The sequence below is a fragment of the Leiobunum rupestre genome, chromosome 9 (assembly GCF_980474605.1).
Source record: "Leiobunum rupestre chromosome 9, qqLeiRupe1.1.hap1, whole genome shotgun sequence".
NCBI classification, from domain to species: Eukaryota; Metazoa; Arthropoda; class Arachnida; order Opiliones; family Sclerosomatidae; genus Leiobunum; species Leiobunum rupestre.
In genome coordinates this window covers 21,148,850-21,168,582 of record NC_143392.1, presented here as the reverse complement: position 1 = coordinate 21,168,582, position 19,733 = coordinate 21,148,850, and the positions used below count along the sequence as shown (strand labels likewise).

The following is a 19,733-nucleotide window of genomic DNA, read 5'->3' as shown; positions in this document are numbered from 1 at the left end:
CCCAGTTCCTACGCCCCTGTCTCTATCGCCGCCATCTTGGATAGCTGGGCGATTGAACCCCACACCACCAATTTTTGCATATCTAAAGCACCCCTGTTTATGAAAATAACATTAAAAATTAGCCACTTTTTTGGTTATCGAAAGTCCTATTTTGGGTGTCTGGCTCATGGACTATCAGGAAACATTCCTTTCTCCCGTCTTCTCTCCGCGATTTGAACTCTCTCCCTGACTTTCTCAAAGTCATACCTAGTCCCAAACAATTCAGGAAGGCCCTTACGACTTACCTAGACCTCTTTGTCTAGTCTCTAGCGGATCTTTATTGGAACACTGTATAGCGTTCCTGTTTATATTCTAATTCCATATATCTATGTTACATATTTATGCGGTTTTTAAATTCTCTGTCTATCTGCTTATATATATATTTTTTTTTTCGAGCTTCTCCTATGCATTTGGTATAGTGATTCTTGTATATACCTATTGTTTGTATTACTGTGTCTTGACGTGATGGGTTTCGACCTTTTGTTGGGCAATAAAAAGAACATAAGAACTTAAGATGCTGATATGTTCATAAATACTCTAATGATTGATTTCATTGAAAATAGTTTTAATTGAAAGGTAGCCCCTCTCGAAGGGGAACTGGGCAATTTTATATTACAAACGAAAGTAAATACAAAACCATTCATCTGAAAACATTTACATTGAAGAATTTTCAAGAGTTTCCAAAAGTGAAAATTATTAAAAAGGTTTGCACGAACAAAAATTATCTGTACGAAAGAAACTAACGTTGATGGGAATGGGAGATACCAAGAACGTATATATGTATAAGAACGTTGAACAAAAAGCATCGCTTGGGCCATGATGCAATCGGTTTCAGAATAACTCCTCCCTAAAATCCACGTGCAGCGCGCGCTTGAACTAGAAACGGTTTTAAACTTTAGCGCGCACTGCACGCGGATTTTAGGGCGGAGTTATTCTGTAACCGATTGCATCGTGGCACCAGGCGCCAATTTGATCGTTCAACGTTCTTATTCATATATACGTTCTTGGAGATACCAATAACTTTAAATTTCCGATACAGTGTTTTTCTTGATGTCATTCACTCATTTAACATTTAAAAATAATATTTCATTTTTGCATATGGATTCGCAGATTAGTGTTTATTCACTTTCCCATCGTCATCACTGACTTTCACCCCTTTCGCACGTTTTTGGATTTCATCTTCACTCTACTCAAAAATTAAAATTCATCAGTAAACTAAGGCTTAGATAGAAAAAGTTGTAATGTTATTAAAAACATTCAGTAATAAATTAAAAAGAACAAAAATAAAACGATTAATATGCATTTCCCAATAAAAGTTTGTTAAAAATCGTCAGCAAAATTAAATTATTAAATATTCTTAAAAACCATGCCACAAAAGGTTTAAAAAAAATAAAAATCATTCTGGTTAAATCAAGACGTTTTTGGTTTGATATAGAGCCCTGCGCCCAAACTTAGGGTTTAGCTTTAATATCCCTTATCATAATGGACTAATCTACTTATTCGCTAATTTTATCATCCTTTACAATGCAGTCCATAGGTGGTTCCTTTTAACTTAATATAAATAATAATTTCCACCAATTAGCAATTAATTAGCGCTAGTAAATACATCAAAGAAATGATGGTTATGACTCAATAGAGACGTAAAATAATGTTTGGTAATGACTCAATAAAGACATCAAAGAATGTTTGATCATAATGTAAAAAAGACGCCAAATTCTGTGGCACAGCAATACTAATAAAGGTCATCTAAGTTTTGGTGCCATAATGTTAAAATTGTACGTCAGTCTGCATACCCAAAACGCTTTAATCACATCAATGTGTGTGGTACAAAGACGCTTATTATAAATTTGAAAGATCAATCGACCATTTGACGAAAAAATGTGACGCGCATTGCAATCGGGAGGCAGCGCAGAGCTCTATTTAGGGAAGTTAGTCACGTAGAATATATCACTCGCATGACAGAATATTATACTTTACGCTTAAAATTGGCTTGATTCATTGGTTTCAAATAAGATGGAATCTGAAAATCAGTTATTTAACCCTCATTCAATGAATATTAGTAGATTAAAATTGAATAACACCGAGTTTTTAAGAGTTAGTAAAGCGTAATAACAGCATTAGTTTACTTTTACTCCCCCCGCAAGATATTTAAGAAAAGAAACATACACTGCTGTCACAATCTTCACAGTGCCAAGTGTACCCTCTCTGTTTGGGAGATTTCTTCACTGGAGGTCTCAGACAATGAAAGTGATAGCATTTTTTACATTCATCACATCTTTAAGATAAACGATAGAGGAGCTAAGTTTAAGTACCAAATGAAGGCTTTCTCGCAACTTACTTCACTAAATTGGAATTTTCACCAGGTTCGTCACATCGGCAACAAACTAACTTGGTGTCCGATCGTGCTTTTCGGGGCAAAGTAGTCCTACTAGCTTTGGAAGAAGGTGCTGCAGTTGGAGACTGAAGTAAGACAACATATCATTAGAAATCGTAAATTTAATAAACCAAAATAAGAATTACCTCCTTTTCGTTTTTAATTTCTTTCTCATCAGCTACGGTTTCCCTTAATTTCCTTTTCCTAGCTTTTCCCCTTCTTCTTTGAGCGGCGGTATCTTTAGCAACTTTACGTTTTCCTTTACGAATGGTAAGAGTTATCTTCTCTCTATTATTTTTATCATCCTTTTCATCCTCAAGTTGGGATTCTCCAGTATCGTCAATTTCAGAAGATGTATTAATGGTCGATTGAGATTCCATGAGTTTTCTGGAAATACGACTCTGCGCAAATCAAGAATTATTACCTGATATGTGCAAAAAAAGATACACTTGTTCACGTTATACCTTTCGAGTGCTAACTTTAGAACAATCACTTGCTGGACTACTATTTCTGCCCCTTTTATTCTCTCTGGAATGGTCGCGTAACTGCCGTGGAGCGTTGGGATCAACGTGGCTCTCTTCTTTGTCATCTTCCTCAGTCTTATCACATTCGCTGCACTGCCTTCATTTTCAGCAAAATAAAGAAGCCAAGCTTATAATACAACTTTAAATGGTGCCTGCTAAAGGATTATATTGGACATAATCCATGCATAAATAAAATTATACAAAAATTAGGAAAAAACCAAAATGAAATAATTTGAGCCATGGATATTTTTCTTATAAGCAACGCCTTTATAAACTTTCAGTTTCTCTTGTTTTGTATTAACGTCAGCCTGCGTGTATATTTAGCGAACGTACCATCCTTGGGATTTAGTCTTTTTTGGCATTCGAGAGAGGGGCGGATCCAGACAAGCCAGGTGGTAGTGTAATTGACACTTGTCACACTTGGCCAGCTGATGTTGGTCATGCGATTTGTGGCAGAGTCCGCATCTAAAAATGGGGTGGAGAACAAACTACTTAAACCCCCATCGTTCAACTCTCTTAATTTTTTTGCCAAAAAACTATAGATTCTAAAATTGCATTTGTTTTTAGTCTATACTTTTTCTACACTGCGAAAATAAAGAAAAATAATAATATTTTAAGCTTTTTCTCCATTTCAAAGCAATATTAAGGCATAGAAGTGCTTTTAATTTAACATAGCGTAGAAGATCGGCTCGGTTTAAGAAAAAAAAGTAAAAATAAAAACACATGCCCATATTGACAATAATCAAAATTAAAGTGACAAAAAGCTTTAAAAAATATAGAGAAAAAAAAACACTGATAAAATTGTTAAAAATAAATATAATCTCACTCCGAAATGACAGAAGTCGAATGATCTGATCGACGACTATTTTTGCTAGAAGGTGATTTAGGTGGCGTTTTCTTTTGTAATACTTTGGGTAATGCCAATTTCTAAATAAAACTTTAATTAAAAGCCTGTATAAAGTCTATAAAAATTGACAAAAACTTGCCTTATTTCCAATATCGCAAAGAATAGCGTGAAATTTCATTCCAATATCCATTAATGGTTTGCCAACACCTTGCAGTTGCTCCATGTCGCTGAATAACTGAGTGGAAACATAAGAATAAAGTACAAGTATTTAATTGAAGTTAAAAACAAAAAACCTTTTCATATCGAGTACGAAGCAATTGTTCTTGCTCTTGCAAATGACTATTTTGTTGCAAAAGCTCGTCCAATCTTTTCTGCATCGATGTCATACGAGAATTACGATCTAAAAGATAAAAGTTTTAAAACAATTCATTATTTAAAATGAAATGTACAAAAAGTTACCATATACCTAAATAATAGCCCACAAATTCGACGCTGAACGCAACAGGAATGTGCCACTTTTTCCGGATATCAAGTAAAGTGTCTGCGCTTGATAAATAGGTCTGAGGACTCAAACCTAACAGTTCAGACTTTCTCATTAGTCTTCGATATGCTGTAGCGCTTGAAGTTAGCAATCGGGGCATTTTCTGGGTTGGAACTGTGGTACAAATGGTTATTATTGTATGAAATTGATAGTAATTAACTCGTGTTCGGCATTACCCCACGGAGGTGGCTTGTTTGCTTGAGTGGCGTTATACTTTTCTCTGTGCCAAGCTAATTTTCTTTCAATACGGGACTAAAATTAAAGGTTTAGGAAAATTAATTTCTTAATAATGAAATAAAATACAATTTTCTCAACCTTACTTTTTCTTCGGATGGTGGCATACTTTCAAGACGGTTCTCTTTAGTTTGAGATTGAAGAGCGAACCAATTGCAACGTTTGCTTCTTATAACGCTCTTATCGGCGTGAACTTTGCAATACGCAAAGAAAGGATCCGCAATCTGGGGAAGGAAATTGTTATTTATGGTTCCAATTTGTGCCCATTGTTGATAATACCTCTTCAGTGGAAGCTTCGGACAATAAACCTTCTCGTTGGGCGCAAGTGACGTGGAAGTAAGACCGGCACATGCCAGCATCGCAACTGATACAAACACCAGTGCGACAAAAGCGGTCATCTTCGCATAGTATGCAAGCCTATACAGAAATAAATTTATTCAAATTAATGGGTACATTTCAGTGTATAAAAATACATACTTTTGCACCCCATCTTGAATACGGCATTTCGAATAGCGTAACTGGGGAAAGCTTGTCCACATCACCAAAAGCAACTCCAGAGATATAAAGAGCGCAAACCAAATGAACCCACCTAAATAATTCATAAATTTAATTTGGATTAACTATATAACGATTTAACCAAGAATCTGCATATGTATACACTTGGAATGTCTAAGAATTTTTTGCCAGAAAGTTTTTTAAGAAATGGGCAGGGCTTAAACCACATCGAACATAAGATGTGGTGTTTTTATACGTTTATTGACTGGATGGCTGGTTTCACTAAATACCCGCGTAAAATTAACTGAGTAAACCTCCGATTAGTTTTCACACTGAAGATCTTGGAGAATTTTTCATGTTGTTAAAATCATGCATTTAGATGGTTTAACTTAATTTCTATTTGGGTCAAGGGTTAATGTCATCGAGGTGTTGAGTCTAGCTTAACATGTCCTCAGCGAAACTGTTCGCTGTAAGCCACACCTATTTCTAAGAGAATCATCAGGGCAATTGTTTCCCATCGACATTCCAAGGGTACTCCTGTGTAGTTTTCCGATTTAACTTTATACCTTCCAACATCAGTTTCTTTAAAAATACCTCCAGGATTGGGGCATAATTCACAAATCTGGATTTTAAATTTTAAGTAATTAATTTTATTGAAATTGTTGTGGAAAATAATTTTTAAACCTACGGGTGACATATTGCCAGCTTTGCAAGCGTCGCAAAACCAAGGTTCTGTTGAGCTAGAGGAAGCGTTGCTTACGGCCGTCTCGCAGTCACTAAGGCCGTAGCAGCCTGCTTAGAGGAAAAGTGGAACCAAATTTTATTGATAAAACTGCGAACTAAAAAGCTGTAAAAGCAATTCTATTTCATGTATTAAGTACAGCTACCTTCATGGACAGTTATCCCACAACAGTCGCATTCGACAATCTCGTCATTTCCCTCACTAACATCACCCAGACAAACGCAACAAATAAGAACTTTTAAATGTTTACTCTGGGTGTCTGAGGATGACTAAAAAAATAAAAAATATTAGGCCTACTTAGTTCTTAACACCAATAATTATGTATCTTACTCTTGGTTTCACTTGACTTTGTCGGTGAATAGCACGATCGATTAAATCTCCCACTGAAAGTTTAGGCACTTTTTCATCCGTACCATCAACCTTTGAAATGTTTGAGCCACAAGACATGATATCTTGAAGCTCAACTTTAGGTTCTTTTTTTGGAACAATGGTTTTGGCCACTTCTTTCTTGGTGGGTTTAGAAGTTTCCCGACTGGTTTCTTCACTATCATCATCATCGTCGTCGTCATCACTATTATCTTTGTTACTTTCTCCAGAATCATCAGCGTCTGAATCATCTAATCAATATGTCATTAAACATTCTTGCGACCAGAATGTAACACATTCATTAAATACCATGCTCGTGTCCTTCTATTTTGAAATCACTATCATCAGAACTGTCCTCCAAATCACCAAAATCAAGTAATTGAAGATTCTTCTCAACAGGTTTCACTCTTCTTTTACTAGGGTCTCTCTCAACTGTAATTCAAAAGTAGGCTTAATTTCATATATTTATAATTAACAGTTCCATTTTCAAAAGCAAAGCCTTTAACTCAAACTGACCATTGGGAATATATTCCATTTATAATAAGTTAAATACAGCAAAATTACTGTAAAATTGTATAAACTATACAAACTAAAAACAACTGGTATAACTAGGCCTAACGATCGCTCGAAGCCAACAGCGCCACTGATTTACCGCGAAACTAGCTAACCCGATCGTTACTAAAAAAACACTTACCCATCGTCTTGTACAGGAACCTTATCCCGACGTTTTTGTCAGTTAATTTACTTTCATCCATTTGTGACACTTAAAAATTAAATACTTGGACTAATATATAGCGCAATATTTAGCACTTGACACAATAGTCAAGTGTAAATCTCTTTACATAATAAACATTCTAGACATGAATAATTGTCATACGGCACCGACCAAAGAAAGCAAAGGAAGACAAAAAAAGATAAAAAAATCTAAGAAGCAAAATTTCGGACTCACAGCGCCATCTATTAAGCGGAAAACATCGACCCGCATCCTTTTCCAATGAAATATTTAAAGAAAAGGATGGGTATTAATCTGGAACTGTAATTTTTTTTGTAATAATTAAAAAGAAAATTGCAACAACTTTGTATAAATCTTGTAACTTGTTTGTGGAACTTTATTATTTACATGTTTTGTAGTTTGTAGTAAATGGGGATGTTTTTCATAATCGTGTAAAACCCCCACAAATATTTTTTCTTCTTCCATAATTATTCTTATTATTAAAAAATACATTATATTACAAAAACTGGGTTAGAATTATTATTGTTATAAAACAACGGTAGATTTTTTTTTTATTTCCCACTAAGTTTATTTAAGTCTTTTCGAAGTTTTCTTCCCGCCATCTGGTGGGGCTTAATTCGAAAGAGAGACTGTTTATTATCACTGACGGGAAAAAATGGCGCGACTTAGTTTTTTATTTATATATTTTTCAATTATAATTTGTTTTCAATAGTTTTGCTGCCAAGAAAGACGAGTCGCTATAACGAAAAAATGTCCGTAACGAAATCCAACGTAATTCGAAAGCTGATCCGATTTTCCGCTTCTTATTCGTGAAGAAACGATTAAACGAACAATTGTCGTCGAAATGCCTATATTTTCCGAAAGACATCATCTGGCTGGCTTACAAAGACTTAGAAAAAAGCAACAAGTCCAGAGCACTATGGCGCCGAAAGAGGGCGCGCTGAGATCCGCGCTTCGACAGTGAAGTTGGTCTCTGTAATAACTCTTGGTGTGCGCTAAATAGTCCAGAGCGTCGGATTCAGGCAGACACTGCATTCGTTGTTCCTTCAAAAACGAAAAAAAAAATTGTTTACAAAAATGGTACTACTGTCTCGGGAAAAATATTAGTATTTAACAGTTGGGCTTAAAGGGACTATGAACTAAATATAAAAATTACTTTAAGACCCCATTCTACACAACAAAAGGTTCAAGACCGCCTCCTTCGATGAAAATAAATATTAGAACGCCCACTTTTTTACGCCAGATTATTTTAATACCGCCCCTTCGATCAAACACATATAACCGACGACTGACAGCCAACGTTTTCTCCTAGGAAGGATTAAATACCACCCCCTTCGACCAAATACCTGACGTGTTATAATTTAAGACCGCCCACTTTTTCCCAATATGTTTTTAATACCACCCCCTTTGAGCACATACGTTTTAAATACCGCCCCCTTTGACCAAACATGCCCACTTTTAGCACATACGTTTTAAATACCGCCCCCTTCGACCAAACACGCCCACTAGCTGTTTCCCAATACGTTTTTAATAATGCCCCCTTCGACCAAACACGCCCACTGTTTCCCAATACGTTTTTAATAATGCCCCCTTCGACCAAACACGCCCACTGTTTCCAATACGTTTTTAATAATGCCCCCTTCGACCAAACACGTCCACTGTTTCCCAATACGTTTTTAATAATGCCCCCTTCGACCAAACACGCCCACTGTTTCCCAATACGTTTTTAATAATGCCCCCTTCGACCAAACACGTCCACTGTTTCCCAATACGTTTTTAATAATGCCCCCTTCGACCAAACACGCCCACTGTTTCCCAATACGTTTTTAATAACACCCCCTTTGAGAAAATACTTATAACTGACGTCTCAAAATTAAAGACCGCCCCCTTTTTCCCAATACGTTTTTAATACCACCCCCTTTGAGCACATACGTTTTAAATACCGCCCCCTTTGACCAAACATGCCCACTTTTGGCACATACGTTTTAAATACCGCCCCCTTCGACCAAACACGCCCACTAGCTGTTTCCCAATACGTTTTTAATACCGCCCCCTTCGACCAAACACGCCCACTGTTTCCCAATACGTTTTTAATACCGCCCCCTTCGACCAAACTCGCCCACTTTTAAGAAAGTTAAAAAATGAAAAGCTATGGTACTAGAAGGTGACGCACCTGATGGCATACTTCCCAACATGATGGGCAAATAATGGTGCCAATGTGAAGCCAGCCGTTTTCGTAGAGTTCGATTTTCAGTTCTTGGCCGCGTCTGAAGCAAGTGAAAGTATAGTTGGACACCTCGACGTGCAATCGACCATGCCGGCAAAAATACTGCTCGAAACAGAGATAAAATCGGTTATAGTTATACCATAAGTCTATAATACTATTCCATAAGTGTGCCAGTTACTTGTCTTCCCCATTATACATTTTTACTGAGAGCTACTTCGAGATTGACAATGTAATTTAGATGGACTTAGGGAGGTCTAATTTACATTTTAGCCAATAGAGCGCGCTCTAAAAAAGTGGTTAAAATTTGTAGTTACTTTACGCCTGTGCTTGGATTTCGTAGTAGGGGAAGAAGAGTTCTAAGTTCTGGATAAGCAGACGATTTTATAAGTTTACACTTTTTACACCTAATTTTCAGAACAAGCCCCTAAAATTAAAGGTCACATGTTTCCAACGCACGTTCCTGAAATTAGTCTTATATTGTGATAATTAATTATTATTCGTTATTAATTTTTATCGGAAGTGGCGCTTAGCTCTTCAGGTATTACGTCATAGCCACGTCACTCCATCAGTAATAATTGCTAAGTAACTGACACTTATGGAAACATTCTTATAGACTTATGATTATACCACTTAAAGACTATAATGATAACTTGTTCGTTTTAGGTGGAACCAGAAGTGTATTATATTTATCTTACAAGAAAAAAGTATTCATCTACCCATCTGCGAAGTTACGCTTTTCACTCGTAAGGGATACAGGGGCGGATTAACCCTTTCGGCGCCTTTAGGCCCAGAAAGATTTGGCGCCCCTTGGCATTGGTAAGGAGGGGCGTATCGGTTTTTAATAAATAAATGAATATTTTAGTTTCCCCAAACTTTTTCAGCGTTATTTTGAGTAGGGGCAAGCCAAGTACATGTACCGTGGGGCTTTATCAGAGTTTTGGCGCCCCTAGAAAAATGGCGCCCTAGGCACGTGCCTACTTTGCCTAATGGTTAATACGCCCCTGAAGGGATATATGATACTTCTGATGGCACTTACTTTGTAGCATCCGCTGCCCCAATGTTGCCATTGGCGCACCTGATGGCACGTGCGCTCCTCCCACATTTCGTCGTTGTGATTGAAGCATTTCGAACCTGGCCCGTAGTACTCCAACGCGAAATTCTTCTCCGATTCTGAAACAAAAGATGGTTTACTCGCCATTCCAAAGAACACAACAAAAATTTATTTAAAAACTCAACGTTTCGGAAAAGGTGGAATTGTTTTTACCATAAATAACGTAATAATAATAAGTAAGCGACTCAGGGCAGTATTAAGGCTTGTGCGAATGTGCCATGACAAACAAATACGCTGGTGGTAGGCCAACGTGTTCTACTGTTGGCCTACCACTAGGGTATTGGTTTGGCGGGAAGTAAACTTAAAGGGTGGCCAAAATTTGTAAATTTATACATTACATTTATCAGAAGTTAATAAATTTAAATCAACTTATATTCCAGTACAAAGATGATTGCAACGTTAAAAAAATTAGCAAAACTTTCAAGGAACTAAAAAATAATCACAGAATTTGTCATAGATCTAGAGTAAAGTTACCTTCGAAAAGTGTCAAGATAAAAGGTGGTTTCTTTTCGCCTGTTCTCGGACTAAAAGTGTACTCTTTTTACCCTAAAACGTTTTATTCACCTGCTCCGGGGATGAGAATTACTCCACCCCATAATCTATTGGCTTGTTACGGAGTGTTAGGGCTACTCTTTTTGAAAAGGTGGTGTAAAGAGAGTAAACCGGATTTTGTCGTTTGCTACTTTGCTAGCCAGAATATATCCTCTGAAAAGGCCACAGGCAGCCATTTTGGAAAAACGTTTTTACTCCGACTCAAACTATTCTCCACCGCAGAATCAGAGTAAAATGACGTCATAGCGTTATTATTCTTACCCTAATATTTTCTGATTCAAATTCCCTGTTTTCCATGACCATTTTAAGAGATTTTCCCTGACTTTTCCCGACCAAAATTTGTAAATTTATACCTTACATTTATCAGAAGTTAATATATTGAAAGCAGCCTATATTTCAGTACGTTAATGCAATGTTAAAAAATTAGCAAAACTTTCAAGGAACTAAATAATAATCACCAAATTTGTCATAGATCTAGAGTAAAATTACCTTCAAAAAGTGTCCAGATAAAATTTAATTCCCCGCCTTTATAAAAATTCTTAAAATTCCCTGACTTTTTAGGAGCATTTTTTAAGTTCCTGACTTTTCCCTGACCTGTGGCAACCCTGCCAGACGAAAAACCTTCGCCTTTCCCGGAGTAATCTGCAGCAGGCGATAAAGCGTCTAACCAATGAAAAATGTACGCAAGAAAATGCACGACTTTTGACGGGTTGCGTTCTCCTTGTGTGGGGTGCTGTGTTTGTTGCTCCTAGGTGCCTCACGCTAAAGCCAGACGCCAACTGCTCTTCGTAACGTCTCCGTCCTAGCTTTCACAAGCCTTTACTTCGTAACGGAGACAATGCCTTGTGGAAGGCAGGACGGATACGAAACGGAGAGCCAGTGGGCGCCTAGCCTTAGGCGGCGAGACACTCCAATACGATTGCAGGAGCTCTCCGTAGAGGCAATAGCTGAATCGACATATACTCCGTTACGCTTAATATATTCTTGGTAATAACATATACATACATACACGCGTTTGAGCGTTTCATCTTTCGCGAAATCGGTCTCTTCGTAGGGCTAAATATCTCTGGGCAACTGAATCCGCGGGTTTTAAGGCCATAGACATTTCGGGCTTATCTGTACGGGACAGGAGGCGGTCGGAGATCACGGCGAAAGCTCGAGTCGCGACACCCGTCCAATATCAATCGGGCCCTTATCGCCTCCCTGGGGTTACACTAAGGAGGCGCCCAAAACGACACAATCAAAGGTAGATTCCCGAGCAGCGAGGGGGGGGGGGGGGGGGGGTCGAGAGGATTGGGGAAGTGGATGGGGCGCTGTCATCCCCTTACGTGGATTATTTTCCGGGAACTGGCACTGCGATCCTCGGACAACGACGTTGTTAGATTTCCACGTAAATTCCTGCAGGAGACAAAGAAATCGAAACGTATTAATTAATGGTACTACGTTAATTGCGTTGGGTTGATCACTCTTCGGAATCACTGGCCACACGCTTTCCGTATCGAATACGTGGGTACTCTTGCGAGAAATTATCGTAGATTATCTTTCGAGTTCTCTCGCAGGTACTCTCGCGACTAATTATAGTAGATTATCTTCCTAGTACACCCGTAGGTACGTGTAATCTCGCGAATACTCTCGTGGGTATTCTCGCGAGCAGTTATCGTAGATTATCTTCAGAGTAATCCCGTAGAATATCTTCCGAGCAATTACCGTAGATTATCTTTCAAATTATCCCGTAGATTATCTTTCGAATAATCCCGTAGATTATTTTCCGAGCAATTACCGTAGATTATCTTCCGAGCAATTACCGTAGATTATCTTCCGAGCAATTACCGTAGATTATCTTCCAAACAATTACCGTAGATTATCTTCCGAATAATATCGTAGATTATCTTTCGAATAATCCCGTAGATTATCGTAGATTATCTTTCGAATAATCCCGTAGATTATCTTCCGAGCAATTAACGTAGATTATCTTCCGAGCAATTACCGTAGATTATCTTCCGAATAATATCGTAGATTATCTTCCGAGCAATTACCGTAGATTATCTTCCGAATAATCCCGTAGATTATCTTCCGAGAAATTACCGTAAATTATCTTCCGAGCAATTACCGTAGATTATCTTTCGAATAATCCCGTAGATTATCTTTCGAATAATCCCGTAGATTATCTTTCGAATAATCCCGTAGATTATCTTTCGAATAATCCCGTAGATTATCTTTCGAATAATCCCGTAGATTATCTTCCGAGCAATTACCGTCGATTACCTTTCGAATAATCCCGTAGATTATCTTCCGAGCAATTACCGTAGATTATCTTCCGAATAATATCGTAGATTATCTTCCGAGCAATTACCGTAGATTATCTTCCGAATAATATCGTAGATTATCTTCCGAGCAATTACCGTAAATTATCTTCCGAGCAATTACCGTAGATTATCTTTCGAATAATCCCGTAGATTATCTTTCGAATAATCCCGTAGATTATCTTTCGAATAATCCCGTAGATTATCTTTCGAATAATCCCGTAGATTATCTTTCGAATAATCCCGTAGATTATCTTTCGAATAATCCCGTAGATTATCTTTCGAATAATCCCGTAGATTATCTTCCGAGCAATTACCGTCGATTACCTTTCGAATAATCCCGTAGATTATCTTCCGAGCAATTACCGTCGATTACCTTTCGAATAATCCCGTAGATTATCTTCCGAGCAATTACCGTAGATTATCTTCCGAGCAATTACCGTAGATTATCTTCCGAATATTATCGTGGCTACTCCCTGGTTACGGTATCGGTGTACAGACAAATTCCAAGAGATCAACCCTCGGTTAATGGTAGCAGATAAATAATTTACTTGAATGTAGGGGCAGAAATCCGCCAGACTAACCGATCCTCCGTACCTGGCGACATCTGACGAAGGCACTGCTGGAATAGTCTCGAAATTCTGCGGAGAAAAATGAAATACGAGTCAACAAAAATGTGAATACAAGGATCAGTTTCCGGTCTCTCCAGTTTCGATCCGAAGTTTAGGCGGCTTCGAGAACTCGGCCATTCCCGAGGGATATTGTAATGTTTTTCGGGGTAGAGAACTCAAAACAAAAAAGCTTTTAGTGTTAATATTTACCCCGCGAGGGAAAATGTGTTACAAAAACAGTAGCATGATTTTGTTTAATAGGTTAAAAAAAACTGGGGTTTCTTCAGCGAAAATAATGCTTATTTGGAAGCTAAACATAACGGTTTTCCTATTTTCCTTTTTGTGACTATTCACCGCCACTAATTGAACATCTTTCTTTTAAGACAAACAAGTTCACCACGGGCATAATTCAATTTCACGGGCGGATGAAAACCAGTTTAAAATTAAAAAATTTAAAATGAGGCTGTGAATAATAATAAGCCTTTTAATTTAACATATAACCGTCTAGCGAGAAACGCTTAGACGACTCTTTTCTGCTGGAATCTCATTTTCTAAGTAGATGCTTTGCTGTAGTAAAGCTACATGTTGAAATAGGCTGTAGCTCTCGAGAAAATTTTGTGCGTGTGGGGCTCAAGATATTCTAAGAAAAAATCTGAAATTATATACTAAAAATGACCTTAAAATATCCCTAATAAATAATCTTAAATTATATACTAAAAATGACCCCAAAATATCCTCAAAATGTGCTAAAAAATTCTAAAATGGCGTTAAAATATCTTAAAAATGACTAAAATATCCTAAAAAAACGACTTTAAAATATTCAAAAAATAAAGTTAAAATACCCTAAAAATAAAGTTGAAATACCCTAAAAATAAAGTTGAAATACCCTAAAAATAAAGTTGAAATACCCTAAAAATAAAGTTAAAACAGGCGCGTTTTGGATTGAGGGGGATGCAGAATAATAACAATCAGCTAGGCTAATCACCCAAGGGTCCCCCAACTGATCAAATTGCATTTACACTTGATTAAATTTAATTTTTAAAATCAATTAAATTTTTTTTTAACCTTTTTGAAATTTTCAAAAAATTTCATTTTTTAAAAGGTTTCACAGGGGGGACCCTTAAAATCCTTCAGATTCCCATGTTATTTTCAACGGAAAAATCCCAAATCATGATGTCAAAAACGTTTTCGGTTGCCATGGCAAAACGAAAGCCCGTCGCAACTTTTCCCTTCCAGGTTTTTTAAGGTACATGGAGGTGTACATTATACCCGAGTTTGAACCAAATCGGTGATTATCACCTCGGGTCGTCTCCTTGTGAGTTAAAATACCCTAAAAATAAAGTTAAAATATCCTAAAAATTAAGGTAAAATATCTTAAAAATGAAGTTAAAATATACTAAAAATGAAGTTAAAGTACCCTAAAAATGAAGTTAAAATATCCTAAAAATAATTTCATTTGCAAAATGAGTAATGTAGTTGTTACTGTACATTTCTGATATAAAGCGGGGAGGGCCACTAATTTCCTAGACTATGCGAAAGCAGTTAACTTCTACTTTTGCCCAATATGTGTCTCTATGTTAAATGATAAGTCTTATTCGTAGGATCTCTAAAAATAAATGAATTTAGACCGAGTGAAATATCAACATCTATTTTTTTTCGTTTTATTAATTAATTTAACGTTTTAACGTACTTAGAACTGTAAAGGAAAGGAATTTTCTCGACGTAAAAAAATAGTGTCAGTTTAATAAGAAAAGCGTACGATAAGAAACTGGAATGGTATGAAAGTCAAAATTACTTGGAAGATTCCTGCCAATTCTTTCTCGTATTCGACCAAATTACAAAGGGCGACAGAGTCTCTGTTGTCAGTGCATTCGGTTTCCAAAGGATCTCGTTTCACTTTATCGCAAAATGGATGAATACTCTCCCCTCTTTACAGCCAGATGGCGGCACCGCCGTCGACCAAACGGAGAATAAAAAAAAATATCCCAGAGAAAGAAAAAAGAAAAAGAAATGCAAATTTTAGCACCGGCAGCAAGGCCATAAAAAACTGCCGCGAGATTCCTCCGGGGAAATGGAAAACAGAATAAAAAGATCACATTTCTTTGCTAGTTCGTTAGTAAAATGTCAATAAAGAAGAACCCTCGCTAAGGCTGGGAAATAAAAAAACAAGGTCACGAAAGGGAGAAAATATAGTACGGCGCTTAAGGCGTCATCTACATATTCGCTAAAACTAACATTTCGCGAGAAAAGTATATAGTAAAAATATTTCATATTAAAATAATTTAATTAATACTAAAAAGTTTAATTAATAATTTTTTTAATGAATACTAAAGTAATTTAAATAATACTAAAACAATTAAAATATTACTAAAGTAATTTAAATAATACTAAAACAATTAAAATATTACTAAAGTAATTTAAATAATACTAAAACAATTAAAATATTACTAACGTAATTTAAATAATACTAAAACAATTAAAATATTACTTAAGTAATTTAAATAATACTAAAATAATTAAAATATTACTAAAGTAATTTAAATAATACTAAAACAATTAAAATATTACTAAAGTAATTTAAATAATACTAAAACAATTAAAATATTACTAAAATAATTTAAATATTACTAAAGTAATTTAAATAATACTAAAACAATTAAAATATTACTAAAATAATTTAAATAATACTAAAATAATTTAAATAATACTAAAATAATTAAAATATTACTAAAATAATTGAAATAATACTAAAATAATTAAAATATTACTAAAATAATTTAAATAATACTAAAATAATTAAAATATTACTAAAATAATTTATTAATACTAAAATAATTTAATTAATACTAAAACCATTTAATTAATACTAAAACAATTTCATTAATACTAAAACAATTTCATTAATACTAAAACAATTTCATTAATACTAAAACAATTTCATTAATACTAAAACAATTTCATTAATACTAAAACAATTTCATCAATACTAAAACAATTTCATCAATACTAAAACAATTTCATCAATACTAAAATAAGTTAATTAATACTAAAACAATTTCATTAATACTAAAACAATTTCATCAATACTAAAATAAGTTAATTAATACTAAAACAATTTCATCAATACTAAAATAAGTTAATTAATACTAAAATAATATAATTAATTCTAAAATAAATTAATTTGAATTATATATTAATTTAATTCTCAATTTGAATTCAATATTAATTAAATTATCAATTTGAATTTAATATTAATTTAATTCTCAATTTGAATTTAATATTAATTTAATTATCAATTTGAATTTAATACTAATTTAATTCTCAATTTGAATTTAATATTAATTTTTTTCTCAATTTGAATTTAATATTTATTTAATTCTCAATTTGAATTGAATATTAATTTAATTCTCAATTTGAATTGAATATTAATTTAATTCTCAATTTGAATTTACCATTAATTTAATGCTCAATTTGAATTTATCATTAATTTAATGCTCAATTTGAATTTACCATTAATTTAATTCTCAATTTGAATTTAATATTAATTTAATTCTCAATTTGAATTTTATTTTATCTTTTAATTTATTTTATTTTATCTCTCAATTTTAATTTTATCATCTCTCAATTTTAATTTTATTTTATCTCTCAATTTTAATTTTATTTCTCAATTTTAATTTAATTTAGCAATTTTAATTTTATTTTATCTCTCAATTTTAATTTAATTTAGCAATTTTAATTTTATTTTATCTCTCAATTTTAATTTAATTTCTCAATTTCATTTTAATATGAATTTAATTCCAAAATTAAGTTTAGCTTCCAGCCCCAATACATAGAGGGCTCCCTATTCCTAGAACAGACAACGACGAAGTCCTCTATGTAGCCTCACTATAACCTGGGAGTCGGTTTGCAAATGTGCAAGATCCGCTCTACCTTTGTCAATAGTGTCAACCAAAAGGAAATTTATGAAATTTGTCATCTTTATCGAGGCATAATAGCGGCGCCATCTATGAGGCGGTTTTTATTCTATGGGATTTTATTTAGTTTTCCGGTTTCTAAATATACACTCTTTAGAGGGTTAGAATTTCTTCCCAGAATCTAATCTACTATAACTCCGAAAGAGCTAAATTTTGTAATGAAATAAATGTAAAGAAATTGATTCCGAAGGAGGAAAGGGGCTGTAAAATGGGGGAAAGGGGCTGTAAAATGGGGGAAAGGGGCTGTAAAATGAGATGGAAATCTTGGGACATTTTGCTTCGATAATGAGTTCCTCGGGAAAGTACTTCAGGGGTTTGAAAAAACCCCATCGGCTTCGCTTTTAAAATATTTTTAAAACTTGACCCGAATATTTTACCATTTTAATATTATTTAATAACGTTATATAGTACCTTAAAATCTATTTTCTTAATTAATGAGCTCCAAATGAGAAGAAATTCCAAAGGGACTTCAAATATGACACCAACTTAGGATAGTTTTTTCCCCTTCTACGTCCATTCGTTTTATTCTTTGACAACGACCGTCATAATTCTTTCGTGACATTTGGGGCTCGAAAGAAAGACCTTTTCATTTAAATTGTCATGGGAGGACATTAAGAAGACCGTTTCTAGAGAAGGTATTTTTAACCAAAACTATTAATTTAAAACCGAGGGTAAAGTTAGTTTAATTTCTTACAGTTGACAAATGGATTCTCTCTCTTTTGCGACGAAAATATCCATTTTAAATAATTGCATTATAGAAAAACAAAAATTTAAAAATATGGGGGCTAAGAAATAGATAGGGTAAGAACGCCAAAGAAAAGGGTTATCAGTAGTGTTGTAAGTCGAAAAAATTTCCGGATAAAATAAAAAGAGTTTTCATTAAATTATTAGTCTAGTATATTGTTTACAAAATTAAATAAAGCGGCATTTTTGGCTCATTTTTTCTAATCTAAAAGTAAAACTAAATCTCTAGACTAGTTTAAACTGATTAACAATGTAACACTATTAATCTTTTGTAGTATGTTTACTGTTATTAGACATGTTATATCGATAAAAAGATAAAAACATTAAAAACCCTTAAAATGTACTTTTATGTTTCTATTTTTCATTTTTCCGATTTGCATTTTATTTTTCCGAAAAATACGGTTCCGGCTATACCGATAATATTTCGGGCGGCAGTAGAATTTTTTTCTGATCTGTTTTAATTTAATGATTTAGTAATTAAAATCAATCGAAAATAAGCTGAAATGTTGGAGATTTTAGAATTTATTTACGATGATTAGTTTCTTAGCAATGATCTATATAGTGTAAAATGTAGGGCTGTGTGATTAGTGGTTTTCGAGTATCAATTTTTATTGATCGAGTAATATCAATATTGAAGTCGAGTCGAGTAATCGAGTACTTGAGTAAGACGAAACTTTCTCTTATTCGAGTAGAATAATTAAAAAAAAACCTCGAGTAATATTTTTAACGAGTCGGGTTATCGAGTACTTGATTAGGAGCTGGTTTTATTCAAGACATTATGAAATTAAATTTAAAGGGAGTATAAAGTAATCGTATATGTTGATTTTTTTTAGTATAAAGTAACTTTCAATTGTGAAAAATATTAATTTAAATGAAGGACAGTTTTAACAACTTTGTAGGTACCGTTTATTGCCACCCAAAAAGTTGTAAAAACCCCTCTTCGAACTTTGAAGCAACGAGGATAGAAAAAAAAATACTCGACGAATATGCAATTTGTTGGTTCTCGGTAATCGACGAGTATTCTCCAATTACTTATTCGACGTCGAGTTCGAGTACTCGCGCAGCCCTAGTAATATGTTCTCTTAAATTTCTGTCTAAAGATCTCGTGAACATTCGTAAGTGATTGTAGACCATTGGACCGAAATCCCATTCGCCCGAATGTACCATTCAACCGAATTCCAATCGACCGAAAACCGCGTTTTGCGCGGTTTTCATTCAATATACCGTTAGTGATACATATTTATATATCGTAGGTTACGTGACGATAGTACATCTAATTTGGACTAAACTATATCTTAAATATTTATTATTTCGTA

The 19,733-nt window shown here is 34.6% G+C and overlaps 2 protein-coding genes across 8 annotated transcripts in view; both read right to left on the bottom strand.

The window, feature by feature from the left end:
- Nucleotides 1-583: 583 nt before the first annotated feature.
- On the bottom strand, nucleotides 584-7,044 carry LOC149926818 (PHD finger protein 14). 6 transcript variants are annotated; one of them, XR_016473818.1, is made up of 21 exons: nucleotides 6,857-7,042; nucleotides 6,472-6,594; nucleotides 6,127-6,413; nucleotides 5,942-6,065; nucleotides 5,743-5,849; nucleotides 5,621-5,676; nucleotides 5,037-5,148; nucleotides 4,839-4,976; nucleotides 4,646-4,783; nucleotides 4,502-4,577; nucleotides 4,251-4,439; nucleotides 4,078-4,184; nucleotides 3,924-4,019; nucleotides 3,764-3,864; nucleotides 3,271-3,402; nucleotides 2,878-3,034; nucleotides 2,560-2,814; nucleotides 2,378-2,499; nucleotides 2,206-2,314; nucleotides 1,057-1,225; nucleotides 584-807 (listed from the first exon to the last, which is right to left on the bottom strand). XR_016473818.1 is itself a non-coding variant. In XM_090158549.1 (21 exons), the coding sequence occupies exons 1-21, from the start codon at nucleotides 6,915-6,917 to the stop codon at nucleotides 1,221-1,223; spliced, it is 2,538 nt and encodes an 845-aa protein (XP_090014675.1). In that variant the 5' UTR covers nucleotides 6,918-7,044; the 3' UTR covers nucleotides 1,137-1,220. The 6 variants fall into 6 exon arrangements, 5 of the variants coding, with proteins under 5 accessions (XP_090014674.1, XP_090014672.1, XP_090014673.1 ...); XM_090158549.1 differs by lacking the exon at nucleotides 584-807 and adding an exon at nucleotides 2,017-2,059 and having other exon boundaries at nucleotides 1,137-1,225; nucleotides 6,857-7,044; XM_090158548.1 differs by having other exon boundaries at nucleotides 584-1,225; nucleotides 6,127-6,404; nucleotides 6,857-7,043.
- Nucleotides 7,045-7,270: 226 nt separating this feature from the next.
- Invadolysin (leishmanolysin-like peptidase, invadolysin) overlaps nucleotides 7,271-19,733 on the bottom strand; it is a 250,212-nt gene continuing 237,749 nt past the window's right edge. For both annotated transcript variants that reach the window (XM_090158952.1, XM_090158953.1), the window contains 6 exons: nucleotides 15,495-15,627; nucleotides 13,640-13,729; nucleotides 12,114-12,183; nucleotides 10,159-10,292; nucleotides 9,069-9,224; nucleotides 7,271-7,939 (listed from right to left, as the gene is read on the bottom strand). In XM_090158952.1, the coding sequence (XP_090015078.1) occupies nucleotides 7,763-7,939; nucleotides 9,069-9,224; nucleotides 10,159-10,292; nucleotides 12,114-12,183; nucleotides 13,640-13,729; nucleotides 15,495-15,627 (760 nt within the window). In that variant the 3' untranslated portion in view covers nucleotides 7,271-7,762. The remainder of the gene's footprint in view (nucleotides 7,940-9,068; nucleotides 9,225-10,158; nucleotides 10,293-12,113; nucleotides 12,184-13,639; nucleotides 13,730-15,494; nucleotides 15,628-19,733) is intronic.

Coding starts and splice junctions, on each gene's coding strand:
- LOC149926818 (XM_090158546.1), bottom strand. CDS start 6,917: ATGGATGAAAGTAAATTAACTGACAAAAACGTCGGGATAAGGTTCCTG. Junction 3,403..3,763: donor TCGACTTCTGTCATTTCGGA/GTGAGATTATAT, acceptor CCCCATTTTTAG/ATGCGGACTCTGCCACAAAT. Junction 2,500..2,559: donor AAATTAAAAACGAAAAGGAG/GTAATTCTTATT, acceptor GTCTTACTTCAG/TCTCCAACTGCAGCACCTTC.